Raw genomic sequence first — 24,134 nt, forward strand, 5'->3', positions numbered from 1 at the left:
AGGCTCACAGTATGAGGATCAGATGAACTCACAATGAGCTCACGCTGTACTCACATGGTGAGGCTCACAGTATGAGGATCAGAAGAACTCACAATGAGCTCACGCTTTACTCACATGGTGAGGCTCACAGTATGAGGATCAGATGAACTCACAATGAGCTCACGCTGTACTCACATGGTGAGGCTCACAGTATGAGGATCAGAAGAACTCACAATGAGCTCACGCTTTACTCACATGGTGAGGCTCACAGTATGAGGATCAGATGAACTCACAATGAGCTCACGCTGTACTCACATGGTGAGGCTCACAGTATGAGGATCAGATGAACTCACAATGAGCTCACGCTTTACTCACATGGTGAGGCTCACAGTATGAGGATCAGATGAACTCACAATGAGCTCACGCTTTACTCACATGGTGAGGATCACAGTATGAGGATCAGATGAACTCACAATGAGCTCACGCTTTACTCACATGGTGAGGCTCACAGTATGAGGATCAGAAGAACTCACAATGAGCTCACGCTTTACTCACATGGTGAGGCTCACAGTATGAGGATCAGATGAACTCACAATGAGCTCACGCTTTACTCACATGGTGAGGCTCACAGTATGAGGATCAGATGAACTCACAATGAGCTCACGCTTTACTCACATGGTAAGGCTCACAGTATGAGGATCAGATGAACTCACAATGAGCTCACGCTTTACTCACATGGTGAGGCTCACAGTATGAGGATCAGATGAACTCACAATGAGCTCACGCTTTACTCACATGGTAAGGCTCACAGTATGAGGATCAGATGAACTCACAATGAGCTCACGCTTTACTCACATGGTGAGGATCACAGTATGAGGATCAGATGAACTCACAATGAGCTCACGCTGTACTCACATGGTCCCAGCCAACATTCTATCACGGGTCCCATGTGGGCCCCATATGGGCTGTAAATATGGGCCCTACATGGGTTTGTCCATGGGTTCCATGTGGGCCCCATCTGAAGTAGCCCATATAAATCTCATATGGGACCTGACTGGGACTAATGTGGGGCCCAACTGGGCAACACATATAAGACCCATATTGGTCCCATTTATGACCCAGCTAACAATCCAAGGAGGGGCCAATATGGGGCCTAGATGGGTTTGTCCGCGGGTTTCACTTGGGGCCTATATGAATTAGCCCACATAAATCTCATATAGAACCTGAATGGGGCCCAACTGGGCAACATACATAAGACCCATATTGATCTCGTTTTGAAACCCATATGGCATACACCCATATGTGCCTGTTCTTATTTGGTTTTTTGACGCATCAAGCCTGAACAGTATTTATAATTATCAATTCTAATTTACCTGTGATATAAGAAAAATAAATGAATAATTGATAAAAGCAAAATTAGTATTTTAGTTAGGTAAATGTCAGTTTTTTGCTTGAATATTCCACTGTTCATTAATCTACAAAATCTCAAAACATGAAAAGTGCAATTTAAAAAATAAATAAAAAATTACAATGTAAAAGTACAGTATATCAAATACTTTATTATAACTCAGACATTTTCAATAAAACAAAGTTTTTGTAGTGTTAAACACCAGTTACCAGTTTAATTTAAACCTTGGTTAAAATCAATAGAACAGATAGTATAGATTTTTTTTAATTTTGGGTTAACTATCCCTTTTAAGAAACCCTTTTAAAACCTAAATGACAACATAAAACATAACACAAAAACTCTGTTTACCTTACAATACAGTAAGAATATACTAGGACTCAACAATTTGTGCGGATGGACACACAAAATTGATTACAGTCCTGAAGACTGCTGTGACCTGATTGCTCTCTTTCCGCCCCGGTCTCTAGCCCCTGTGAACCATTTTGAGAGTGCCTTTTCTATGTCTTTCTGGTTCACGGTCTTGGTCATTGCATTCTTCTTCAGTCCACCTATAAAAACAAAAGTTTACACAATCATCTGAAAATGTCCATCTACATACTTTGGTTACATTTTATTTTATTTATAGTGTCCTTGTCACAGTGTAGGTGTACATTTAAGTACTCTGTAATATTAATTAACAACATTTACTTACTATAGGTTTAAAAGGTTAGTTCAAGTTCAAGTTCAAGTCAGCTTTATTGTCAATTCTTCCACATGTACAGCACATACATACAGAGAATTGAAATTGCATTACTCTCAGACCCTTGGTGCATACAGTTAACATTAAACACGTTCAGATACAGATAAATACAGTTTAAACATATGTACATACAACTATACAATTATACAAATGAGGATATTGTAGAAAAAAATAAGAATTAGATCGATAAAGTGGCATAAGGCGCATGGCAGATAGAGTGCAAAACCAGTTAAATAGAAACAACACTGTGTAGATATATTTGTAGTGCAAAAGAGCTTATCAGTCTGAGGACATTGTAGAAAATAATAAAAAAAGAGAGATAGATAAAGTGCATAAGGCACATGGCAGAATAGATGGAGTGCAAACCAGTTGAATGTACAAAAACAAAACTGTGCAGATGTTTTGTTTTGTTATGAGTGTAGTGTAGAGTAAACCTGAGGACCTTGATTACGAGGACCTTTTTTTCTGACTTCCGGCTTTGCTACTGTTCGGACGCTCTTGCTTATTGCTCTGCGCTTTGCTCCCTATTTTTGCATCAGTCTGTTAAAGTGACAAGTTGAAGTGACTGTTCGGATAGATTTTTGTCAGACTATACGAAGAGGTAATTTGCAGTCAATGTTGGATGGGTAGTGATCAGCCAATGCAGCACAAGTGACAGGTGCCGGTCACAGTTTGTTGGTCGGTGGGGGGGGGGTGTCACAGAGTCAGAGTTCCTAGTGTGTTGCTGTGTTAAATGGGGGTGAGAGAGGGGAGGGAGTTCAGCTTCCTGACAGCCTGATGTATGAAGCTGTCCTTCAGTCTGCTGGTCCTCGCCTGGAGACTCCGCAGTCTCCTCCCTGATGGCAGCAGACTGAAGAAGCTGTGTGTCGGGTGGGTGGGATCGCCTGCAATGCGGAGGGCTTTGCGGGTGAGACGGGTGCTGTAGATGTCCTGGAGGGAGGGGAGAGAGACACCAACGATCTTCTCAGCTGCTCTCACTATGCGTTGAAGTGACTTGTGGCAGGATGCGTTGCAAGCGCCATACCACACAGTGATGCAGCTAGTCAGGATGCTCTCGATGGTGCCTCTGTAGAAGGTGCACATGATGGGGGCCGGGACTCTGGCTCTTCTGAGTTTGCGGAGGAAGTAGAGACGCTGCTGTGCTTTCTTGGCCAGTGCTACAGTGTTGTTAGTCCAGGAGAGGTCCTCAGTGATGTGCACACCCAGGAACTTGGTGCTGCTCACTCTCTCCACAGTCGCACCGTTGATGGTCAGAGGGGCATGCTGAGTGTGTACTCTCCTGAAGTCAACAACAATCTCCTTCGTCTTCTTCACGTTCAGAGAGAGATTGTTGTCACTGCACCACCCGGCCAGGCGGCTCACCTCGCTCCTGTAGCTATTCGCGCGTAGTTGGACGCGTGAACATTTTGGGTTTACTCGCTTCATTCGCGCGTGAAATTCACTGCACAGCAGACGCGAATTCGCATCATGGGCGGGGCTTCTGCCAAGCGCACAGGTATGACTGCCACAGAGAGCATATGTATAGAATTTGGCAAATAAAATCACCTTTATGTGCTATGGAAACACTGGACGTGTGTATTTCAGCCGAGAATGTAGTTGTTTAAAACTCAAATCTGCGGTTTATTTATAAAAACAGCCCCTATTTGAAAATGTGCTTCGCCGATTTCGGAGCCGTGAGCTCCAGGCGATCACCGGACGCTCGTGCTCATGTATGCCAAAGAGAGGAGCATAACCTCGGCTAGTCCTTCTGACATTTGCCGCTGGCTCTGATGTCTCTGTAGTGGATAAACATAAGATGTCCTTTATTGTTGTTTTGATTTCCTCCGCTCTTAATCACGTCACTACTAGAGCAAGCTCCTGATTGGTTGGCGCGGCGCGAAATATCCGGCAAAGTTCCGATTTTTCAACTTGCGCGATTCGCGCGAATCTCGCGTTCCGCGCGTCAAACGCTCGAAACGCTCAATTCGCGCGAATCGCACCGCAGGATGTCTAATCGCGTCTTTGCATTGACTTAACATGTAAATCACTCGTGCTTAACGCTTCATTCGCGTCTGGTGTGAACGCACCATTAGGGACTGGAATGATGGTGGTAGCTTTGAAGCATGTGGGGACAACAGCCTGATTTAGTGAGATGTTGAAGATGTCTGTGAAGACCTCAGTGAGTTCCACTGCACAGTCTCTCAGTACACGCCCAGGAATGTTGTCAGGACCCGGAGCTTTGCGTGCATTGATCCTGCTGAGGGATCTCCTCACACTGTCCGGGGACAGCGTCATCACCTGGTCGCCGGGAGGAGGTGGAGTCTTCTGTGCAGTGGTGCTGTTTTGTGCCTCAAAGCGAGCAAAGAAGGCATTCAGCTCGTTCAGCAGGGGGATGGTGTTGTCACAGGTCTGTGGTGGGGGCTTGTAATCCGTAATGGTCTGTATCCCCTGCCACAGGCTCCGCGTGTCTCTGCTGTCGCTGAAACGATGGGCTATCCTCCTGGAGTACTGTCTCTTGGCCTCTTTGATGCCGCGGGATAGGTTGGCCCTAGCTGTCTTCAGGCCCTCCTCATCTCCAGCTCTAAAGGCAGCGTTCTGAGCCTTCAGAAGTCTGTAGACCTCCCCTGTCATCCACGGCTTCTGGTTGGCCCGGACAGTGATGGACTTTATGACTGTTACATCATCAATGCACTTGGAGATGTAGGCAGTAACAGTCTCTGAGTACTCTTGGAGGTCTGTAGTATTGTTGTATGTGGCAGCCTGTTTAAACATATTCCAGTCAGTGGTGTCAAAGCAGTCTTGAAGTGCCTCTGACGACCATTCCGGCCACACTTGAATCTGTTTGTGAACTGGTTTGGTGACTTTAACGAGCGGTCTGTATGCAGGCATTAGCATGACAGAGATGTGGTCTGAGGCTCCGAGGTGGGGAAGGGGGAGGGCCTTGTAAGCTCCTCTCTGGGTGGTGTAAACAAAGTCCAGAGTGTGTTTTCCCCTTGTTGGAAAGTCTATGTGTTGGTGAATTTTTGGGAACACACTCTTTAAGTCTGCGTGATTGAAATCCCCAGCCAAGATAAGAAAAGCATCTGGGTGGGCTGTCTGCTGCTCACTGGTGTGCTGGTACAGATCATTTAGTGCCTCACTCCTGTTGTTGTTGCTGGAGCTGGGAGGGATGTATACAGCAACGAGCAGTATGGCTGTATATTCCCTCGGTAGATAGAACGGCCGGCACTTAATAATCATAAACTCCACCAGGGGTGAGCAGTGTTTGCAGACCACAACAGCGTCGCGACACCATGCATCATTGATGTAAACACAAAGCCCGCCGCCGCGGATCTTACCTCCCTCGACGAGAGCTCTGTCAGCTCCATAGCATGTTATCTGGTCGAGCTGTATGGCGCAGTCCGGTACGCTGTTGTTAAGCCATGTTTCCGTAAGCACAAAAACACAACAGTCTCTTACAGTCCTCTGAGTCGAGCGGAGTAGTCGGATGTAGTCCAGTTTATTGTCCAAAGAGCGTACGTTCGTCAGTACGATGGTGGGGATAGCTGGCTTGTGTGGGTTGGCCGCTAGCCTAGCTCGGATACCTCCGCGCTTACCCCTCTTCTGCTTCCTCTCACGCCGCTTGTAGCGCCTCCGCTGTGGGCGAGATGCAGTAGTGGGGGTCGGTGATGGAGAAGGCCTTCGGAGCAGACCGAGGTCCCGCAGCTCTTCAGTGTGCGCGGAGTTTAACTCTAAAAATGTGGTTCTGCCGACCTCGAGCAGAAACTCACGACTGTATGCGCGCTTAAAGACAGGTAGACGAGACGAAGATGTGCAAAAACATTGTGACTTACAAGACAAAAAACACGAAAACACCGGTTTGTCGGGAGAGAGAGAAGCTGCTGCGACTGCGCGCGCCGCCATCTTAGGTTATTATCTAAGTGCTTAGGTTATTATCGAACTATTATCTTTACACATAGTTCACCTCAAAATGAAAACTGTCATTTACTCACCCTTAGGTTGTTCCAAACCCATAAAACATGTTTGTCTTTTAAACACAATTGAAGATATTTTTACTGAAATCAGACATTTCTGTCCCTCCACTGGAATGAATTTCTTATGGGTTTGTACATGAGGCTAAGTATATGACCGTTTTCATTTTGGGGTTAACTATTTCTATGGGGTCTGGATTAGGGATTGTCTTAGATTAGTTGCATAAATTAATGCACAATTTATTTCTATAATAAGTACATGTAAAATGTAACATGAAAACTGTAAAATATGCACCGAATACGCACTGCAAACGATGTAATGTAAACCTGGCATTATGATTGTTATTGATACGTGGATGTCGTACCGAATGGTTCATTATTATTTTGAGAATTGTAGTATCCATATGTGTGTATTGTGAAAAGTGCTTTACACATAAATCTGTATGAGTAGGCAAGCAATAAAACACATTTACCACATATGACATCAAAAAGGCGCAGATCTCGAAATCTTTTCTTGCCATGACGGCCAAAGAGATTGTACTGGATCGCCAATTCATTTGAAATCAGGAATCTCATCATCCTCCGTGTAGCATCATCCAATGAAGAACCACCAATATCTGCTACCTTTGCAACCTAAGTACAAACACAAACAAAATTATTTGTAGATTACATGCATAAATCAGTTCACCTGCAGAGTAATTATATAGCGCCTTTCCAACACCCAAAATGTGGCGATACCAGCATTTTCAGCACTTGTGTTCACGCCCTTAACAGATATGTCTGTGATTGACTACAATAATCATTGCTTCACCCTCTTCACTGAGTGCTTACAGATATATACACGGAAGCATTTGAAAGCCGCCTCTCAGAGGATCTGTCTATGAGCAGATATATTAGGGATCCGCTGACGGATCTGCTGATAGATGCAGATTTCAAATGCCCCCATGTGTGTCTGTGTAAGCGCTTAGTGGAGAGCGTGAATCAATGATCATTGTACCCAATCATAGACATATCTGTTGAGCACATGAAAACAATGGCCAATCAGAGGTGTTTTAAGAATCCGCTCATCAGTACTCAAAATGCTCGCAGGAAATTGCTGGTATTGTAAAATGTTTTTAATTTAAATACCAACTGATACCGAAGTCGGTACCTTTGACAACACAACTCTCTTATGTTGTTTGATTAACATTAATGACACTAAAAAGAAATCAATTCAGTAGACGCGCAATGTCTGAGAGGCAGCTTTGTGTGCGCCTGCTTTGGGTGTATGTGAACAGAAACCATGTCATGGGGTGGTGATGGCGCAGTGGATAAGACACATGCCTTTGGTGTGAGAGACCCGGGTTCGAATCCACTGTGAGACACCAATGTGTCCCTGAGCAAGACACTTAACCCCTAGTTGCTCCAGAGGCGTGCGACCTCTGACATATATAGCAATTGTAAGTCGCTTTGGATAAAAGCGTCAGCTAAATGAATAAATGTAAATGTCTTAGTGAGCACGCAAGCACAATACCCACATTGAAATTCAAGCCCTGGATCACCACACAAAAATAAGACCAGCAAGCAACGTGAACTCTGAACATGAACTTACAACAATGGACATTAATCTTGGGTCCTGCAACTTTTCATTCATTGCTTCCAAGTCTTCAGTTGTTGTTATAGGGAAGACAATTCCTTCAGGATCCTCTGGCAAAGACTCGTCATGTTGCTTGAGCAAAGCATTCAACATATTGCTATGTACTCTCTGGGTCTCCTTCACTTCTTCTATTAGAGTTAAGAGTTTGATGAACATAGCAGAATCAGAAGCGGCAAATCTCTGAGCGGCAGCTCCTGTAGTGGTGACTTTCTGAGCGGCAGGTCCTGTAGCGGTGACTCTCTGAGCGGCAGGTCCTGTAGCGGTGACTCTCTGAGCGGCAGGTCCTGCAGCGGTGACTCTCTGAGCGGCAGGTCCTGCAGCGGTGACTCTCTGAGCGGCAGGTCCTGTAGCGGTGACTCTCTGAGCGGCAGGTCCTGTAGCGGTGACTCTCTGAGCGGCAGGTCCTGCAGCGGTGACTCTCTGAGCGGCAGGTCCTGCAGCGGCAGGTCCTGTAGCGGTGACTCTCTGAGCGGCAGGTCCTGTAGCGGTGACTCTCTGAGCGGCAGGTCCTGTAGCGGTGACTCTCTGAGCGGCAGGTCCTGCAGCGGTGACTCTCTGAGCGGCAGGTCCTGTAGCGGTGACTCTCTGAGCGGCAGGTCCTGTAGCGGTGACTCTCTGAGCGGCAGGTCCTGTAGCGGTGACTCTCTGAGTGGCAGGTCCTGTAGTGGCAGGTCCTGTAGCGGTGACTCTCTGAGTGGCAGCTCCTGTAGTGGCAGGTCCTGTAGCGGTGACTCTCTGAGCGGCAGGTCCTGTAGCGGTGACTCTCTGAGCGGCAGCTCCTGTAGCGGCAGGTCCTGTAGCGGTGACTCTCTGTGCGGCAGCTCCGGTTTTAGTCTGGCCATCCGGTCTCTTGGTGGTGATCATCTGGGTTCTAATTTTCAGTTGGTGGGGAGGTGTGGGTGGTAGTTCATCCTCAGTGCTGTCTGACTCGTCGCTTGTGCAAGGAAAAAATTTTCTATTTGGCCTAAAAAGATATATGAAAGAGAAAAATCTGTAAAAACCTTTTGAATAAAGGTCCTTAAAGGAACACTCCACTTTTTTTGGATATAGGCTCATTGAAGTGTGCGAGACATTAATTTAAATTGTATATATTTACAGAGGTATAGGATGTCACACTCGTTCATGTGTGAAGACCTTACGCAGCGCAAATCCATGAATCAGGTATGCCAACTAAGAGAGACATGCAAAATATGCAGAGGGGGGGCACGAGGAATGGAATTGAGAACCGCTGCCTTAAAGGCACATTTTATCAAAAAAAAAAAAAAATTTAATTGTAATTTATTTACCTGCACAAACCTATAAGGTCCTTTCTTACACTGCAAGACAGCACTCTCGCACAAAATGCGGCACATCTATCAGCGGTAGTTTAGTTAAAACCCAACGCAGTTATCGGCCGATAGTGATCAGTAGCCGATCAATTGGAGCACCCCTAATCAAAAATATCTTAATTTGTGTTCTGAAGATGAATGAAGGTCTTACGGGTTTGGAACGACATGAGGGTAATTAATGACAACATTTTCATTTTTGGGTGAACTAACCCTTTAATCAAACAGTACAAGACAAAGAGAAAAAAAAAAAAAAAAATCACTCACTGGTTTTGACTAAATAACTTTAATAGGCATTTAAATTATATAGTGAAGACTATACAGTGTTAATTTACATTTGAAAACTATACCTGAATATTATCGTTATACCAATCTGAATAAACTTTACTTCACTTGTATCTTTGTGCCATTGTATTTATTTGTGCTGTTCATATTTTATTACTGTTCACGTGTCTTTATAATGTATGAATTTTAAATTAGTCATTCCAGTATTATTATAATTTTTTTGGTATAGAAAATTGAGAATTAAGAAATTTTACAGTTATCTAAAATGTTGGTGTCACCCAAAGCCATATATATTTAAGTTTAAGCAAAATAATGTGTTTTTGTTACAGTATAGCTCCTAACCCCAAGTAGCATCACTCGAGAAACCGAGATTTAACTTACAATCTTTTGCGCTTCAATGGCACTTCAGAGTCAGTTTGTAAATCTGAGGTATCCTCAGCCCTGCGAAGTTTAGCTCTTGCTGCAGAATATGTGTCTGTAAAGAAAACAAACATAAAACAAATACATTTAGGAACACAAGACTACCATTTGGAAAATTTTAAACCATATGGTTCAATTTACCTGCATTTCCTATGACATGTATGCTGTACTTTGCCCAGTCTGCTCCAGGAGTTAATAGTTTTTTAACAGCCTTGCTGATGGGCACAGTCCTACCAGTTGGCCAAAAGCATTCTTCTCTTTCTGGTCCAGTAATCCAGTTTGTAGGGATGACATCAATGACAGTCCTTCCATCGTCTGTGTACTCATCAGTGAACTCCACTACACTATAAAGGGACATTCTGAACCATTAAAGTACAGAGTCAGTAATCATGCAGCTGAGGCAAAGCCACATACACATCATTCATAGGGAGAAGAACAAGTTTTTTTGAAAGTTGTGCCACTGGAACAACAAAAAACTGGCCGGTGAGTGCTGAGACAACAGTAATTCCCAAACTTGAAGAAGCAACAGGGTAGTCAAAAAAGCATGTCCCTGTATTAAAAAACTCACATACTGCAAAAATGTCTGTCATGGGAGAGACCAAAATATTTCTAACAAGCGCAACTCTGCTATTAATTTCAAAGCAGTTGTTTCCCGGAGAGCAGGAGATGGTCATTCCTTTGTACTGGCATTGCTTAAACTGTGTGCATGTGGAAAATCCTGGTTGAGTAGGTCCAGAGAAATGTGGCTGTTTAAGATGTTCTTCCAATGCTGAACTTCCTTTTGAGTCCCTATTAAAAGTTTGTTTCTCATCCACACGTCTCACAATTTGTTCAACCGGATTTTGAGGTCTCCTAACCATCCTTTTCAAATGTCCTAAATAATTTTCAAATGGAAAACACGATACAGAGTCAAGAGAACCATATTTACGAGCATCTTGTGCCAAATGTATAAGGCTGTGTGTGTTATATACAAGAAACTCAGATCCATAGATTTTGGCAAAATTTGTGACAAAAAACTTCAATAACTTTTCAGCATAATCACAATAGTCACTGCACAGTTCTGGACTCAAAAGAATTCTTATGGCAACAGATAAGACTAAAAAGTTGTTATATACACATTTAGGCAATGCTTTAAATAACACAACAGGGCCAGTATATAACAAAAACTGCCTAAACTCTGTGGCTTTCCATTGACTATATTCATAAAGGGATCGTGGCTTTCTTGAGAAATTCCTAGGCAAATTTTGCCTAAGTCGTTTCAAGTTCTCAGATACAACAGAAAGAACACTTGATGAAATCCTACATGTCAAGGGTCCCTTAACCCACAGTGAAACAAGCTTGCGGACAATTCCTAAGCACACTAAATGCATGTAATCAAGTACAAAAGATGTAACTAAGCCTACTCCCAACTCCCGAAGAGGTGACATATCAGGATGGTGTTCCTCATCTAACATTTCTTCAAACTGGGCATCTGTTCTCAGGGCTGCTTCCATGTCTGGGTACACTATTTTTCCTTTTAAATGAACACCAGGTTGCACACAACGCTCACAAGAGCTGTAACCTGAGTGACCTTTTATACATTTGAGAAAAGCCTTTGCAGGAGCATCACATATAAATGCATCAGGCAAGGGAACACTGTAATGTTTCTCATTGAAGTACAAGCCTTCCTTTGTGAGTCTTTTAAATTCCTCAACAACATCTTTCATGTACTCATGAACTGATGGTGGTTTAGATGGGCCAGCATACAGACTTATCATGAACACTTTCGAGCTAGGTAGCTCCTTAATTTTACCAAGTATGGGCCACAACTGTGCATTGGAACTTCTGAAAAGTGGTATTCCATCAACATTTAGTCGTAGAGTTAATGTGTCTGTGAGTTCATCTTGTGCATTGTTCAGCTCAGCACATATTGCATTACAAAGGCCAAAATTATAGTAACTTCCACTTCCCATTATTTTGACCTCACAGTCTTTTAAAGTAGACATGAGTGTTCTTGGATCTTTTGGCAAGTTAAGACCTTCATTTATAAGTATGTGCAGTAATTCTGACAAAGCAGACTGAGAGATATTCCGACTAGCTGCCCATTCAGCCAATTTTGTCTTCATGTCAAGCTGAGGCTCCATTTCCTCTTCATCAGAATCTTGAAATGAGTCATTTGTTTCATCACTATCCAATGTCAAATTCAGTTGATCTGATATGTCAGTTTCAAAAACCTGCTCATCATTCACACTTTGCTCAACAGTTTCATCAAGAACTTCCAGAGCATCCACAGCAAAGCTCATTAAATGTTCTTGCACTTTTGTTTGGATTCGTCGCCGTGTAGTACGTGAACTTGCACCGTAGTACTCCATTATCTAAAAACAAAATTAGGAATAATTTCAATAGTGTATATGGTATAAAGCTCTACATACAGTTCTATATATACAGTATTTTATATGGAGAGCAATCGATGTATAAAATCATGTATAAATGTGGCTGACATCAATGTATAAATTCATTTATAATCCTTTATAAATGGCTTAAGAGCACTATCAAACATCTAACTGCTGTACATACACGAAAACTTATACTTTACTTTTAAAATACTTAAAAAGATTTGTATGCATTACAGTTTAATGCATCTACTGAGAGATTGTTATCTCTTTATATAGTTTATTTTGCTGTATTTTCATATACATGCGTAGCACAGTACTACTCAATGAAACATGCATGAATGAGAAAGTGAAGGGTTGATGTTAATTAGGCTAACGTTAGTCATTAAATGCTGTGAAAAAGAGCTGTCAGCTCATTGAGGTGTTCACGCATGCTCGAGGCGCGCACACAGAAAGGCCTAAAGAGAACGGTGGTCTCAAAACTGTTTGAAATCCACCCTACATGGCGTTCGAAAGCAGCATTTGTCCGCTTTTAGGAGCAAGTTATGTCAGATACTTTAAAAACTCAGTATTTTGCCATTCAAACACGGTTATTATTATAAATTGTGTCGAAATTCCGTTTTCCCTCAAATGAAAAAATGGCGGCTAGACGGCCACAAAATGCATCAGTAAAGCATAAAATAAACAACAATTGAGATTCCTACTTCATTAACATCAGGCAAAAAACAAAACTACACCTTAACGTCAACGAAAATTACATGTTTTAAGCTTATGCAGACATTTTAGCGAGTAAGTTACGCGGCCAGAAAAAAAAACAACATCATTATTTTAAAGGCTAACTTACATTACTTTAAAGGTAATTTAAACTTTCAAAACAATGTTCCCAATAATTGAAACCGTGGATAATAAAATCATTTCTTGAAAATATGTATTTTACCTGCTTATTTTCGCTCCGATTGGTCCTCTGTGAACTGATAAAAGAAACTCCGGCCGTGCTGTTGTCGCTCCACTGTGCTTAGAAGAGACTGTATCCTTGCGGCAGAGCGGGAATTTTTTTCTAATATTTAAAATCTTTACAGTTTTAAATTTAAATGTACGCTTATTTTCAGCCAAGATCAATGACATATTATATTATATGATACTATGTGAGAAAAAAAATCCAAACTAAAAACTGAATGCAACAGGACTACTTTGTCAAGCGGAAGGTGTTGTCAGAAGATCATTTGAGAGTGTAGGTCCAGTTTGAGACCGATATAAGTCCAGAGTTTGGAATTTGTATTAAAAAAAAAAAATTCTAGACTTTGTGTTTGTAATTGTCCCTGCTAAAATGTGCGCAGTAAAAGAAAAATGCATTTTGATAAATGCACAGGGTACAATTGATAATTTGTATATATTGATTATTTTTATATGTATTGGTAATTTGTGATAATATTGATAATTGACACATTTTCATTAAAGGGGTTATTTTGATCAGATCCATAAAATATTAAACAGTTATATTCCTTGTTTAAAAAGTGACCATTAACCAAAAGTTTAAAGGTGTAAAGATGTTTTTTAAGTGTGAAATCATTTTGCCCACATAGATCCCACGATGGTCCCATATGTTCAAACCTATATGGGACCCACATTGTGAAAAACATATGGGACCCACATAAATTGCCCATTTTCAGCCTAAGCCCACATAGATCCCATGAAGGTCCCATATGTGCAAACCTATATGGGACCCACATTGTGAAAAACATATGGGACCCACATAAATTGCCCATTTTCATCCCATGCCCACATGGAACCCATGCTGCCCGGGTATAACCCATATGGGGCCCACATATCAATGTTGGCTGGGTATTGAGTACTCCAGCCCTGAGAGCAGCGCGTAATACACTAAATAACAGTGATTTGAATCTATTGAGTACTCCTGCCCTGAGAGCAGCGCGTAATACACTAAATAACAGTGATTTGAATCTATTGAGTACTCCTGCCCTGAGAGCAGCGAGTAATACACTAAAATAACAGCGATTTGAATCTATTGAGTACTCCTGCCCTGAGAGCAGCGCGTAATACACTAAAATAACAGCGATATGAATATATTGAGTACTCCTGCCCTGAGAGCAGCGAGTAATACACTAAAATAACAACGATTTGAATCTATTGAGTACTCCTGCCCTGAGAGCAGCGCGTAATACACTAAAATAACAGCGATTTGAATCTATTGAGTACTGCTGCCACGAGAGTAAAAAAAAAAAAAAGTTAGTGACACATGACTATTTAGAGATTAACTACCACTGAAGTGTATAGATTGACTAAAACTGATTACATTCAAGAAAATCATCCATAGGAATACTTTCAAAATGGAAAGGCTTATCATTTATTTCACCTGAACTGATACACTGAAATATTAAGAGTTGTACCAAAACAGCCTGATCATTATGGATATTACACTCCAATACAAATGAAGTAGGTCAAACTAAAAGGAGAATGTTTATAATGTTTACCTGTTGCTTCGTTAGATGTAGATCATCAAAGACCTTGGTACTCTCAATCAGCAGCAAGGAAAAGTCCATCTCCAGCCAGGTGCTTGAGTACAATGTGGAAAGAGGAGCTGGCAAGTCCAGTTGCATCACCTTTGGGATGTACCTGTGATAGAGAAACAGAAACAAGACATTTTAAGTGACAATATATAGTGTCCAGACTATTTAAAGTGACAAAAGATCAAATGTACAGTTAAATATTCTAGTCCTGTAGTAATTACTCATTATAATTAGCCCATGTTTTTGTTTTCCCCTGTCATAACTGAGATGAGTTGTAAAGTATTATGTGCAAGCCACAAAAGAGCTTTTCAGTCTCTCTGTGGAGCAGAGCATCTTACCTGTGGGAGTGGCCCTCAATGACAGAGAGGATGGCACTCTTCTTTGGTTTGGACTCCTGCAATTCACTATTATGAAGCGCCTCAAAGAATGCTTGGCAGTCTTTATCTGATGGTCTGATATCAGGACAACCAGGACCTTGATCTTCACGGCTTGAACATGGCTCTTGTTTATGAGAGAAACTGATGTTGCAGATCTCTTCATATGGGACCCCTCTGACAGAGTTCATACTTGTCTGAGCCCAAGCACAAGGCTTCTCGGTGCAAGCCTGCCCGTTTTTAATATCAGCAGCAGCCAACACAGAGTACAGAAGAGCTGCTGCATGAGAGCAGACCTCTCCTAGGCCTGCCTTACAGGTGCAATGAGCCATAAGCACTGTCCCGTCCTCTTGGACTGTGATCCAGGGATGTGTTGGGGTCACAGAAAGGTTTTGTGAATGCTTAACCTTAAGTATGAAACACAAATTGAGAATTAAAAAATTTGCAATATAGCCAGAGTAACAATGAAGTTCAACATATAACATTATCTAAGACTCCTAGCTATTTTCTACATTATGTTTTCGATTGGCAATTGTTAATTATTATCCTAGCATTGACCTAGCTTTGCCACCTAGCTAGCACCATGTAGCAAGTTAGTAGAGTAGCTAGTAGGGGTGTAACAATATATCGTGTCACAATATATCGCAATACAAAAATGCAACAATATGTATCGTGGATAGTTCACCCCAAAAAAAAGACCCTGTGAGAAAATTTACGTTTTCAGAGTCAGTACTACATTAAACTACAATATATTATGTTGAATATAATGTCTAATAATTGGGGAATATTAGTGGGTCCTGATAATGCTTATGTTATAAGTCTTATGTTACCAGGACGAAGTGGCCTAAGTTACATTATTTTAAATATATCTAGCCAGTGACAGAGTGCAAGCATATTGATCTAAAACAATTCTGTATTTTCAGGTTCAGAATCATGAATATATTTATTCTGGTGTCAGACCACTGGCCAAGCCTATTCATTTACACCCACAATGTTATATCAAATTTAGCATTTAATCAACAGTACATTTTTTCTTAACCTTTTATTATATGTCTTGGAGTGTCCCAATAATATCGTATCGTGAGTTTAGTATCCTGATATGTATCGAATCGTGAAATTAGGGTATTGTTACACCACTAGCTAGTTAAGTTAAGTAAACAAATATCTTACCTTTCCTGTAAATAAGAAAAGTTTCTTCATCTCCAGATGATAAACTTGAGGATCATTCACCCATCCTGATTTAAAATACATGTACGCTTCAGTGCTCTTGTATGCCTTGAGGGACTCCACGCTGTATGGAGAAGGATTGTGGACGAGGTAGATGTAAATGTCGCCAAAAGACATGTTTGGCAAGTTAACAACAGATTTCAGCGGGGTCAGAAGTTGATTCGGAAGTAAATACGGATCAAAACCCAAAATATCAATTTTATTGTAATAGCGTTGCTTTTCTTTATCAGAGAGATGAGCGATTTTCGTCTGAGTAACGTTAGCACAGCCCGTTTCTACCATTTCCCCTGGAATCATAGACGTTCGTGGCGCGGGCGCTACGGTCCTAAAGATGGCGGCCACAACAAAAAGGTGACGTCATTGATACCCATGTATAGGCTAGGGCGGGAGATGTATCGCGTAAAATATCGCGGAGATTTGAAAGAGTTCTGTTCTCACATCAATTTAACAGACAGCAAGGTAGCATTAGAAAAGCATGTTTTTCACCAGTTTCCCCATAATCAGATTTGTTGTGGTCGACTGATGAAACAGTCAAATCAAAATGCACAAATAGGCCTACGATATTTAGACGATGATGATTAGTTCTGTGCATTTTTACTGTTATCTTATTATCTTAGGAAACGTTAGGATGTTGAATTTGAACGAAATATAATTAAAAATGAACTTACCTTGGAATAAATGCGTACTCCCACGAAAATATCTGTCTTGTGTTCCGACCATAGACTGTAAAAAATAGGTTCCGACTAACGTACGTTATTCCTCAATTCCTCCGCTGCACGTTCAAACGTCTTGACCCCGCCCTTGCTTCAGTTTCATTGGATGAAGCTGTAAACCAATCATTTTCCTTTCTGCCCTCAGAACATGTTTGAGTAAGTAAAACTCCTATCACCACTAAAAGGAACAATCTGACGTTCTCTCGGAATGTATACATAGGATCTGGTACAAGCATTACTCATGTTGGCAAGAGCTGACAGTACTTGGTCATGTTTTTGCCCAAGTTCCAAAATTTGTGACTGTAACTGTGCCACTGGGTTACCTCCGTCACCATGGTACACAGCTTCGGCACCATCCACTTGTTGGCTGGCTCCAGCATGAGCGTCGGGCACAATCGGGTCCTGCTCCATTTCCTGATGCAGTCTCTGGCTCTAAAAGCAACACAGTCACACAACAGTACCAGCTTGCGTATGGGTTCAATTGAGAGTGTCCGTCTTCTGAAGTCCCATTCACCCTCGGCGACAATGTGAGCACCTCCCTACTCCAGAATGGCAGCCAGCAACTCGCCTCCTCAGCGTCTATCCAGGCACGCCACACCAGCTGTCGGTACCGCTCTTGGCAATGGCACGGAACTCCTCTTCCCCACTACCGTTGTCTATATCGGTCCCTGTATGCCACAAACCAGACTACAACCCCAAAGCTAGCAAGGAGAGACCCCACTCCTGGTACCAAAATAAGTGTCGCCAGTCAGCGGCCTACTACACAATAAAGAGCCAAACACAGGCAAACACTTCTGCTTGGGGTCTTTTATTCCTGACTGTGACCAATAGGACACGGCATTAAAAGTAGCTTTGGCTTATTGGGGTTGAGGATGTTATGTTACAAAAGGCAAAAATATTTAGAAACAAATGTAAAATGGCAAACGGATTCCTCTCTCCAGATTATAGAAGTGCAAAACAAAAATTACACAATTATTGTGGCATTTAGGGTTAATGAAAAGGCAAAAAAGACAACGGTAGTGGCCTTTACACCCCTGAAAATAAAACAAAGACAGATGCACACATAAGGCCACATGCACCATCCTAATTATCACTAAACTACTCACAGTAGCACAATATTAGCTTTACAACAGATTAATCTTGAATTTGGAACACAAGCAATTCAACACAAACCCAAGTTACACACGTTTCAAAATACTTGCATAAAATGTACAAAATAAAGATTTATACATCAATTTAAACAATAAATCACTCACCCTGTATTAATGAACACAATCTGGATCTCACAGAGGGCCTACACAGTTATATCTCCCCTCTGATAATCAACGAAAAAAACATTACTCCACTATTACACAGCAAATAGTTCTCCCACTGTATACACAACATAATTTTCATAGCATATTATATTATGAAATAAGCAAATACAACACTTACGCTCTGATTCATCAATGAATTTGAGACGCGAACAAAACTCTCCACGTGAGCTCGCGATCAATCCTCATCAATCATTGCAAATCACAAACAATCGCCGCTGTATACTACTCCCTGTTGGAGTATTACATGAGTACAAGTGAATATTTATCACCTTTTTGGTGTTTTATAGGGTTTATATCACTTTTATCTCTCATATGCACAAGCAATGTAGTACACTCGTCTGGGCGCTATTCCCATAGTTTGCACACACAAGGAATTTGTCTTGGTGTTATGAGCTTCCAGTACAGAAAGTACAAACATAGTGCAGACAACATATAATTAAGGTGATAAAGAACACTAATGAAGAGAATATACAATAATTAAGAATAACAATAGTAATAAAAATAAAAATATACAGAAAAGAGACATGACCATAGACAGAACTGTGAATGTGCATGTGTCCTATGTACAGATGACGGTTTGATGGGTTATTTACAGATGTACAGTACCGGGGTGTGTTATGTGTTGTTCAGGTGGGATACGGCCTGGGGGAAAAAACTGTTCTTGTGTCTGGCTGTTCTGGTGCTCAGTGATCTGTAGCGCCGGCCAGAGGGCAACAGTACAAAGAGAGAGTGAGCTGGGTGTGAGGGGTCCAGAGTGACTTTCTTAGCCCTTTTCCTCACTCTGGAGGTGTAAAGTTCTTGGAGGCTGGGCAGAGGGGCACCGATAATCCTCTCAGCAGTCCTAACTGTCCGTTGTAGTCTTCTGATGTCTGTTTTGGTAGCTGAACCAAACCAAACAGTTATAGAAGAACATAGGACAGACTCGATGATTGCAGAGTAGAACTGTTTCAGCAGCTCCTGAGGCAGGTTGAACTTCCTTAGCTGGCGGAGGAAATACAGCCACCCTAGCAGTGAACTAGGGTGTCCTCAGAACATTGTGCTTCGGTGGGTACATGATGTCAGACAATGGGCTACTGAGGGTACAGTATTTTATGGACGGTCATCTAAGTAGCTTAATATTGCAGTGTGGTAATCGTGTATAAGTGAGAATCTTTGCCATGCATGAGAATTAAGTAAGGACATGTCATCCTGTTTTGTTTGCTATAAACTTGTGGGCTTGTAAACTCCTTTGAGACTGTAAACACTAATTTGGGGCTCTAAATTATCTTAAAATTGATATTGAAACTCTTTTAATGTACAGCCTAAAAGACATCATAATAATTTACTTGTATTATTGTTGCTGTAAGATTCTGCAGGTACCAGATATGATGACCAACATAACCTTCAGAAATCAATTGAACAAATGTTTCTTGGTGTTCATCAAAAAAAAGCCAACCTTTATAATCAGACTGGTATGTTAATAACTCATCTAATATATTTGTAATTTGTATGGATTGTTTTGGAATTAACATATTTTCAGGTCCTTCATTTTAAAATGTCTTCCTCTTAATTTGACAGATATTAAGCCTATTATGCCTTTTAAGTTATTCAGTTGTTTTACATTTTGATATATTCATTCCTAAGTTAGTTATAAGTATCACTATTTCATATTACTTTCTGATATCTGCATACACATGCTTGTGCATCGTGTTTTCTGTGTTTTGTAATTCTTATAGACAGCAACAAAATTCGACATTTGCGTCGAAGGAAATTGTGGGAAGAGAAGAGAAAACGTTTGGAAGCAATCAAGCTGTACAATGAACAGGTGCCAGATGAGGAGCGCATCGCTGAGGAGAAGGTGGTGAGCGGACTCTCTGTGGAGGGAGGAGACAGTGGGGCAGACAGTGTAATATGGCCGTGGGAAGTGCACAGCAGTGGTATGTAACAGTTTCTCTCTAAGTCTGTTATGTGTGTGCGTGTGCATGTGCGAGCATGATTAAGCAAACTAATATGTTGTATATGCTGCTGTAAACACGTCACACAATTTATCAGAATCATTTTACTGTTTATTCTACAATTTTTGTGCAGCGATGATTCTTTTGAGAGAAAATATTAAAATTGTCCCATATCTGTTGCTGTTTGGGTCTGCACTTTCAAATAATCAAATTATAAAAAAATACAATGTTTATTTTAATTTCTCAATTTCTCTTGCTGACTGCTACACTGAGGATTTACTTCCTTATTCTTTATTAGGACAAGTCATTTTGACATTTAGGTCTTCATCAAGCCTACACCACTTGTGAGACAGGGTGATGTATTTAAAGGCTCTTAAGCAGCTGAGTAGGAGTTCTTGAAATAAAGAACAAGGGAGACAATCTTTTGTGTGTGGGTGTCTTCCTAACATCTTATACTGTACCTTCATAAGCCGACTTTCTGAATCTCAATTTTTGCACCCAGCACTAGGTTTTGGGAGGTACATACACTACTTCTGTTTTGCCTGCTGTTTAGAATGTACAGGTCAAATTTGTATTGAAGAGATGTTATTTATGTGATTTCAGAATCCAGCAACATCCTCACCAAGAAGATTTATGATGCGTACATGTCAAAAGTGCGGCTTCAAGAGGAAAGGATCATTGTGATGAGGGAGATGAGACAGCACTGCACCTACCTTAGAAAGCTGGCTGGGAACATCAGGACAATGAAATCAGAAATGTCTTCTGGCAGAAACTGTGGTAAGAAACTAACTTTTGTTACCTTGTTGTGTGAAGCTTTTGGGGATACTGGGTTCGTACCCAACCACTGTTACATATCCTTTTTATGAACGTAGTAATAACGTGTATATATATATATATATATATATATATATATATAATTTTTTTGCTTTTTACTGGTTTTGTACTTTTTGGGGAGGGGTGGGTTGAGCTACATTCTGGGTCAGAATTTGACAAAGAGAGAAAAAATTGTGGAAAACAGCAAAATGGCTGGGCATAGAGACTTGGAATTGGTTTCTATAATTAGGGCTACAAAAGTCTCCATATTAGTTTCAGAACATGTTAGTTTAAGGATTTTTAGTAGTTTCTCAAATTACTTTCCTTTGTCCTTTGGTGATTAAAAGTCATGGATCATCCGAATGATCAGACGTATTGAATAGCAAATATGACAATAAAACCACACTCACTTTGAGATCCACTTTTTACACTGTGGATTCCTTGTGGCTGGATCTTAAAATGGTCTTAAAGTCAGTTAATGAATAGCTCAACAATACTAACTCAATGAAAGTATTGACATGCCTCGCTTTCATTTTTCCTTCCAGGTAGTTTAAGTGAAAAGGGTCATCGCGGACTACTGTGTCATCTTCAGAAAAGGCTTGCAGATGTGGAGGAGGAGTTCCAAGTCGTATGCTCAAGTTACAGCCAGGCTTTAGGACCAAATGCTGCTTCTCTGCTGGAGGATGGGCCCGAGGAGATACTGGAGGACCATGAAGAATTTGAGAGTTCAGATGACAGTGACTTTGAAGCATTGGAAATGAGTGGTTCTTAACTGGTGGGATGTGTTTAGACTGCGTGTCTGTTGTGAGTGGATTGCAGGTCTGTTTCAAGAAAAACAATTTTTTTTATTTTGAATTGTAATGGATGTCTGATACAGTGGTTTTTCTTTTTTTTAATGATTTTTTGATTCTCCAAAAGTCAGCTTACAAACAGCAGGTCGGTTAAGTTCCCCTCCACCTCCAGTGTTTCACAGACTATTTCTACAGTCAACTGTGGTGCTACAGCTTGCAAATGACACCAGCCATCCAGTGGCGCCTCCAAGGGGGGGCCAGGGGGGGCCACGGCCACCCCATTGGCCCCCCCAACCAACGCCAAAAAAATATTGTCTGCCATTGGATTATTGTGCCAGTGCCACCCTAACATTTTTACTGGCCCCTTTCGGCCACCCCATAAAAAAAAATCCTGGAGGCGCCACTGCATCCATTTTGTCAACATAATCACCTTTAATGTTCAAAATCCATTCTCCCTACATTACATACATTACTCTTTCACTAATGTAATACTGTTAGATTGTTTTATACTGTACACTCCTGTATAATGTTATTCGCAGGTATTGTGGTTACTTTTGGAGTGAACCATTTACTGTACATGTCACTACATGAAATACTTTCCAGAAATGACTGAACATTTCCCATAGTTGAGTTTTGTTTGTAGTGTTTCCTAGTTATTACTGCTTTTTCCTTGCCAACAAAAGGCACTATATTACCATGCCTTTTACTTCAGGTAACTATAAAACTATGTTGTACATGTATGCAGACTACTTCATGCTGAGGTGTTGTTTAGTTTTTCTGTCTTCATAAAATAAAATAATAAAACATGAAATTACTGATTTTTCATTTTTATCTTAACATTGTATGCCAGTTGTATACAGGGTATATAAATAAATGTAATCACACAAAATAACATTTTTACATGTTAATTGTCAAGTAGGTATACAGTTATGTGTTGTATTAATTAATTAGTAAATTATAGCCATAAATAAGACAAGCTCTTCATTATCCTGCTGCATAACTTTTCTCTGGATACAATAATTAATACTAGAGAACTGCTATTGTAAATATCAGCTGACAATCATAGGCTGTTTGCTTTAAGTTATGTCTACCATTTTATGTATGAATGTCCTTGTCGTCTACGTTTTAATGCATGCCACTTTGTTTTTTACATTGAAAAGTGATAAGTAAATAGTTATTTTTTCATTATTTTTGTGTTTTTTGTATAAAAACCTATAAATTATCATATTTAACCTAAAGAAAACGAATATAACAATTTAATTGGAAACTCTAAAATTGCCCAAGGTGTGAATGGGTGTCTTTAACACGGTTACCTTAGCAACGAACATGAACCTCGCAAAGAAAAGCATTTTTACCTAATAATGACGATGTTTTTTTTTCATACAACACGTTTTATTCATTTTTTTAGCAATGTCTGTTAGAAAGTTATTTTATACTATAGTTCTTTTTGAAACCCTACTTCCTTACAACCCTAGTTTGCAAACCGACCATGATGTTTGGCCACTGCTACCTGTGGAACTGGCGTGACCATTGGTGGTTCGGTGGTAGCTGCTGTGGGATGATGTTTGGCCACTGCTACCTGTGGATCTGGCGTGACCATTGGTGGTTCGGTGGTAGCTGCTGTGGGATGATGTTTGGCCACTGCTACCTGTGGATCTGGCGTGACCATTGGTGGTTCGGTGGTAGCTGCTGTGGGATGATGTTTGGCCACTGCTACCTGTGGAACTGGCGTGACCATTGGTGGTTCGGTGGTAGCTGCTGTGGGATGATGTTTGGCCACTGCTACCTGTGGATCTGGCGTGACCATTGGTGGTTCGGTGGTAGCTGCTGTGGGATGATGTTTGGCCACTGCTACCTGTGGATCTGGCGTGACCATTGGTGGTTCGGTGGTAGCTGCTGTGGGATGATGTTTGGCCACTGCTACCTGTGGAACTGGCGTGACCATTGGTGGTTCGGTGGTAGCTGCTGTGGGATGATGTTTGGCCACTGCTACCTGTGGAACTGGCGTGACCATTGGTGGTTCGGTGGTAGCTGCTGTGGGATGATGTTTGGCCACTGCTACCTGTGGAACTGGCGTGACCATTGGTGGTTCGGTGGTAGCTGCTGTGGGATGATGTTTGGCCACTGCTACCTGTGGAACTGGCGTGACCATTGGTGGTTCGGTGGTAGCTGCTGTGGGATGATGTTTGGCCACTGCTACCTGTGGAACTGGCGTGACCATTGGTGGTTCGGTGGTAGCTGCTGTGGGATGATGTTTGGCCACTGCTACCTGTGGAACTGGCGTGACCATTGGTGGTTCGGTGGTAGCTGCTGTGGGATGATGT

The 24,134-nt window shown here is 41.4% G+C and overlaps 2 protein-coding genes across 3 annotated transcripts in view; both read right to left on the reverse strand.

Annotated features, from left to right (window-relative positions):
* LOC306854962 (NACHT, LRR and PYD domains-containing protein 1 homolog) overlaps positions 1-24,134 on the reverse strand; it is a 295,440-nt gene that overhangs the window by 229,008 nt on the left and 42,298 nt on the right. The window lies entirely within an intron of this gene.
* LOC306855077 (uncharacterized protein) lies at positions 1,520-13,124 on the reverse strand. The gene is made up of 7 exons (XM_079393515.1): positions 13,052-13,124; positions 9,884-10,101; positions 9,704-9,797; positions 8,130-8,676; positions 7,668-7,952; positions 6,550-6,709; positions 1,520-1,935 (listed from the first exon to the last, which is right to left on the reverse strand). The coding sequence occupies exons 2-7, from the start codon at positions 10,098-10,100 to the stop codon at positions 1,799-1,801; spliced, it is 1,440 nt and encodes a 479-aa protein (XP_079249641.1). The 5' UTR covers position 10,101; positions 13,052-13,124; the 3' UTR covers positions 1,520-1,798.

The sequence above is a fragment of the Barbus barbus genome (genome assembly GCF_936440315.1).
Source record: "Barbus barbus genome assembly, chromosome: 3".
Lineage (NCBI taxonomy): Eukaryota > Metazoa > Chordata > Actinopteri > Cypriniformes > Cyprinidae > Barbus > Barbus barbus.

Excerpts from the sequence above, each read along its gene's own strand:
- LOC306855077 (XM_079393515.1), bottom strand. The coding sequence starts at position 10,100 with ATGTCCCTTTATAGTGTAGTGGAGTTCACTGATGAGTACACAGACGAT. Across the intron at positions 9,798-9,883 it reads ACATGTCATAGGAAATGCAG|ACACATATTCTGCAGCAAGA; the intron begins GTAAATTGAACC and ends TTTTCTTTACAG. Across the intron at positions 6,710-7,667 it reads CAAGATTAATGTCCATTGTT|GTTGCAAAGGTAGCAGATAT; the intron begins GTAAGTTCATGT and ends GTTTGTACTTAG.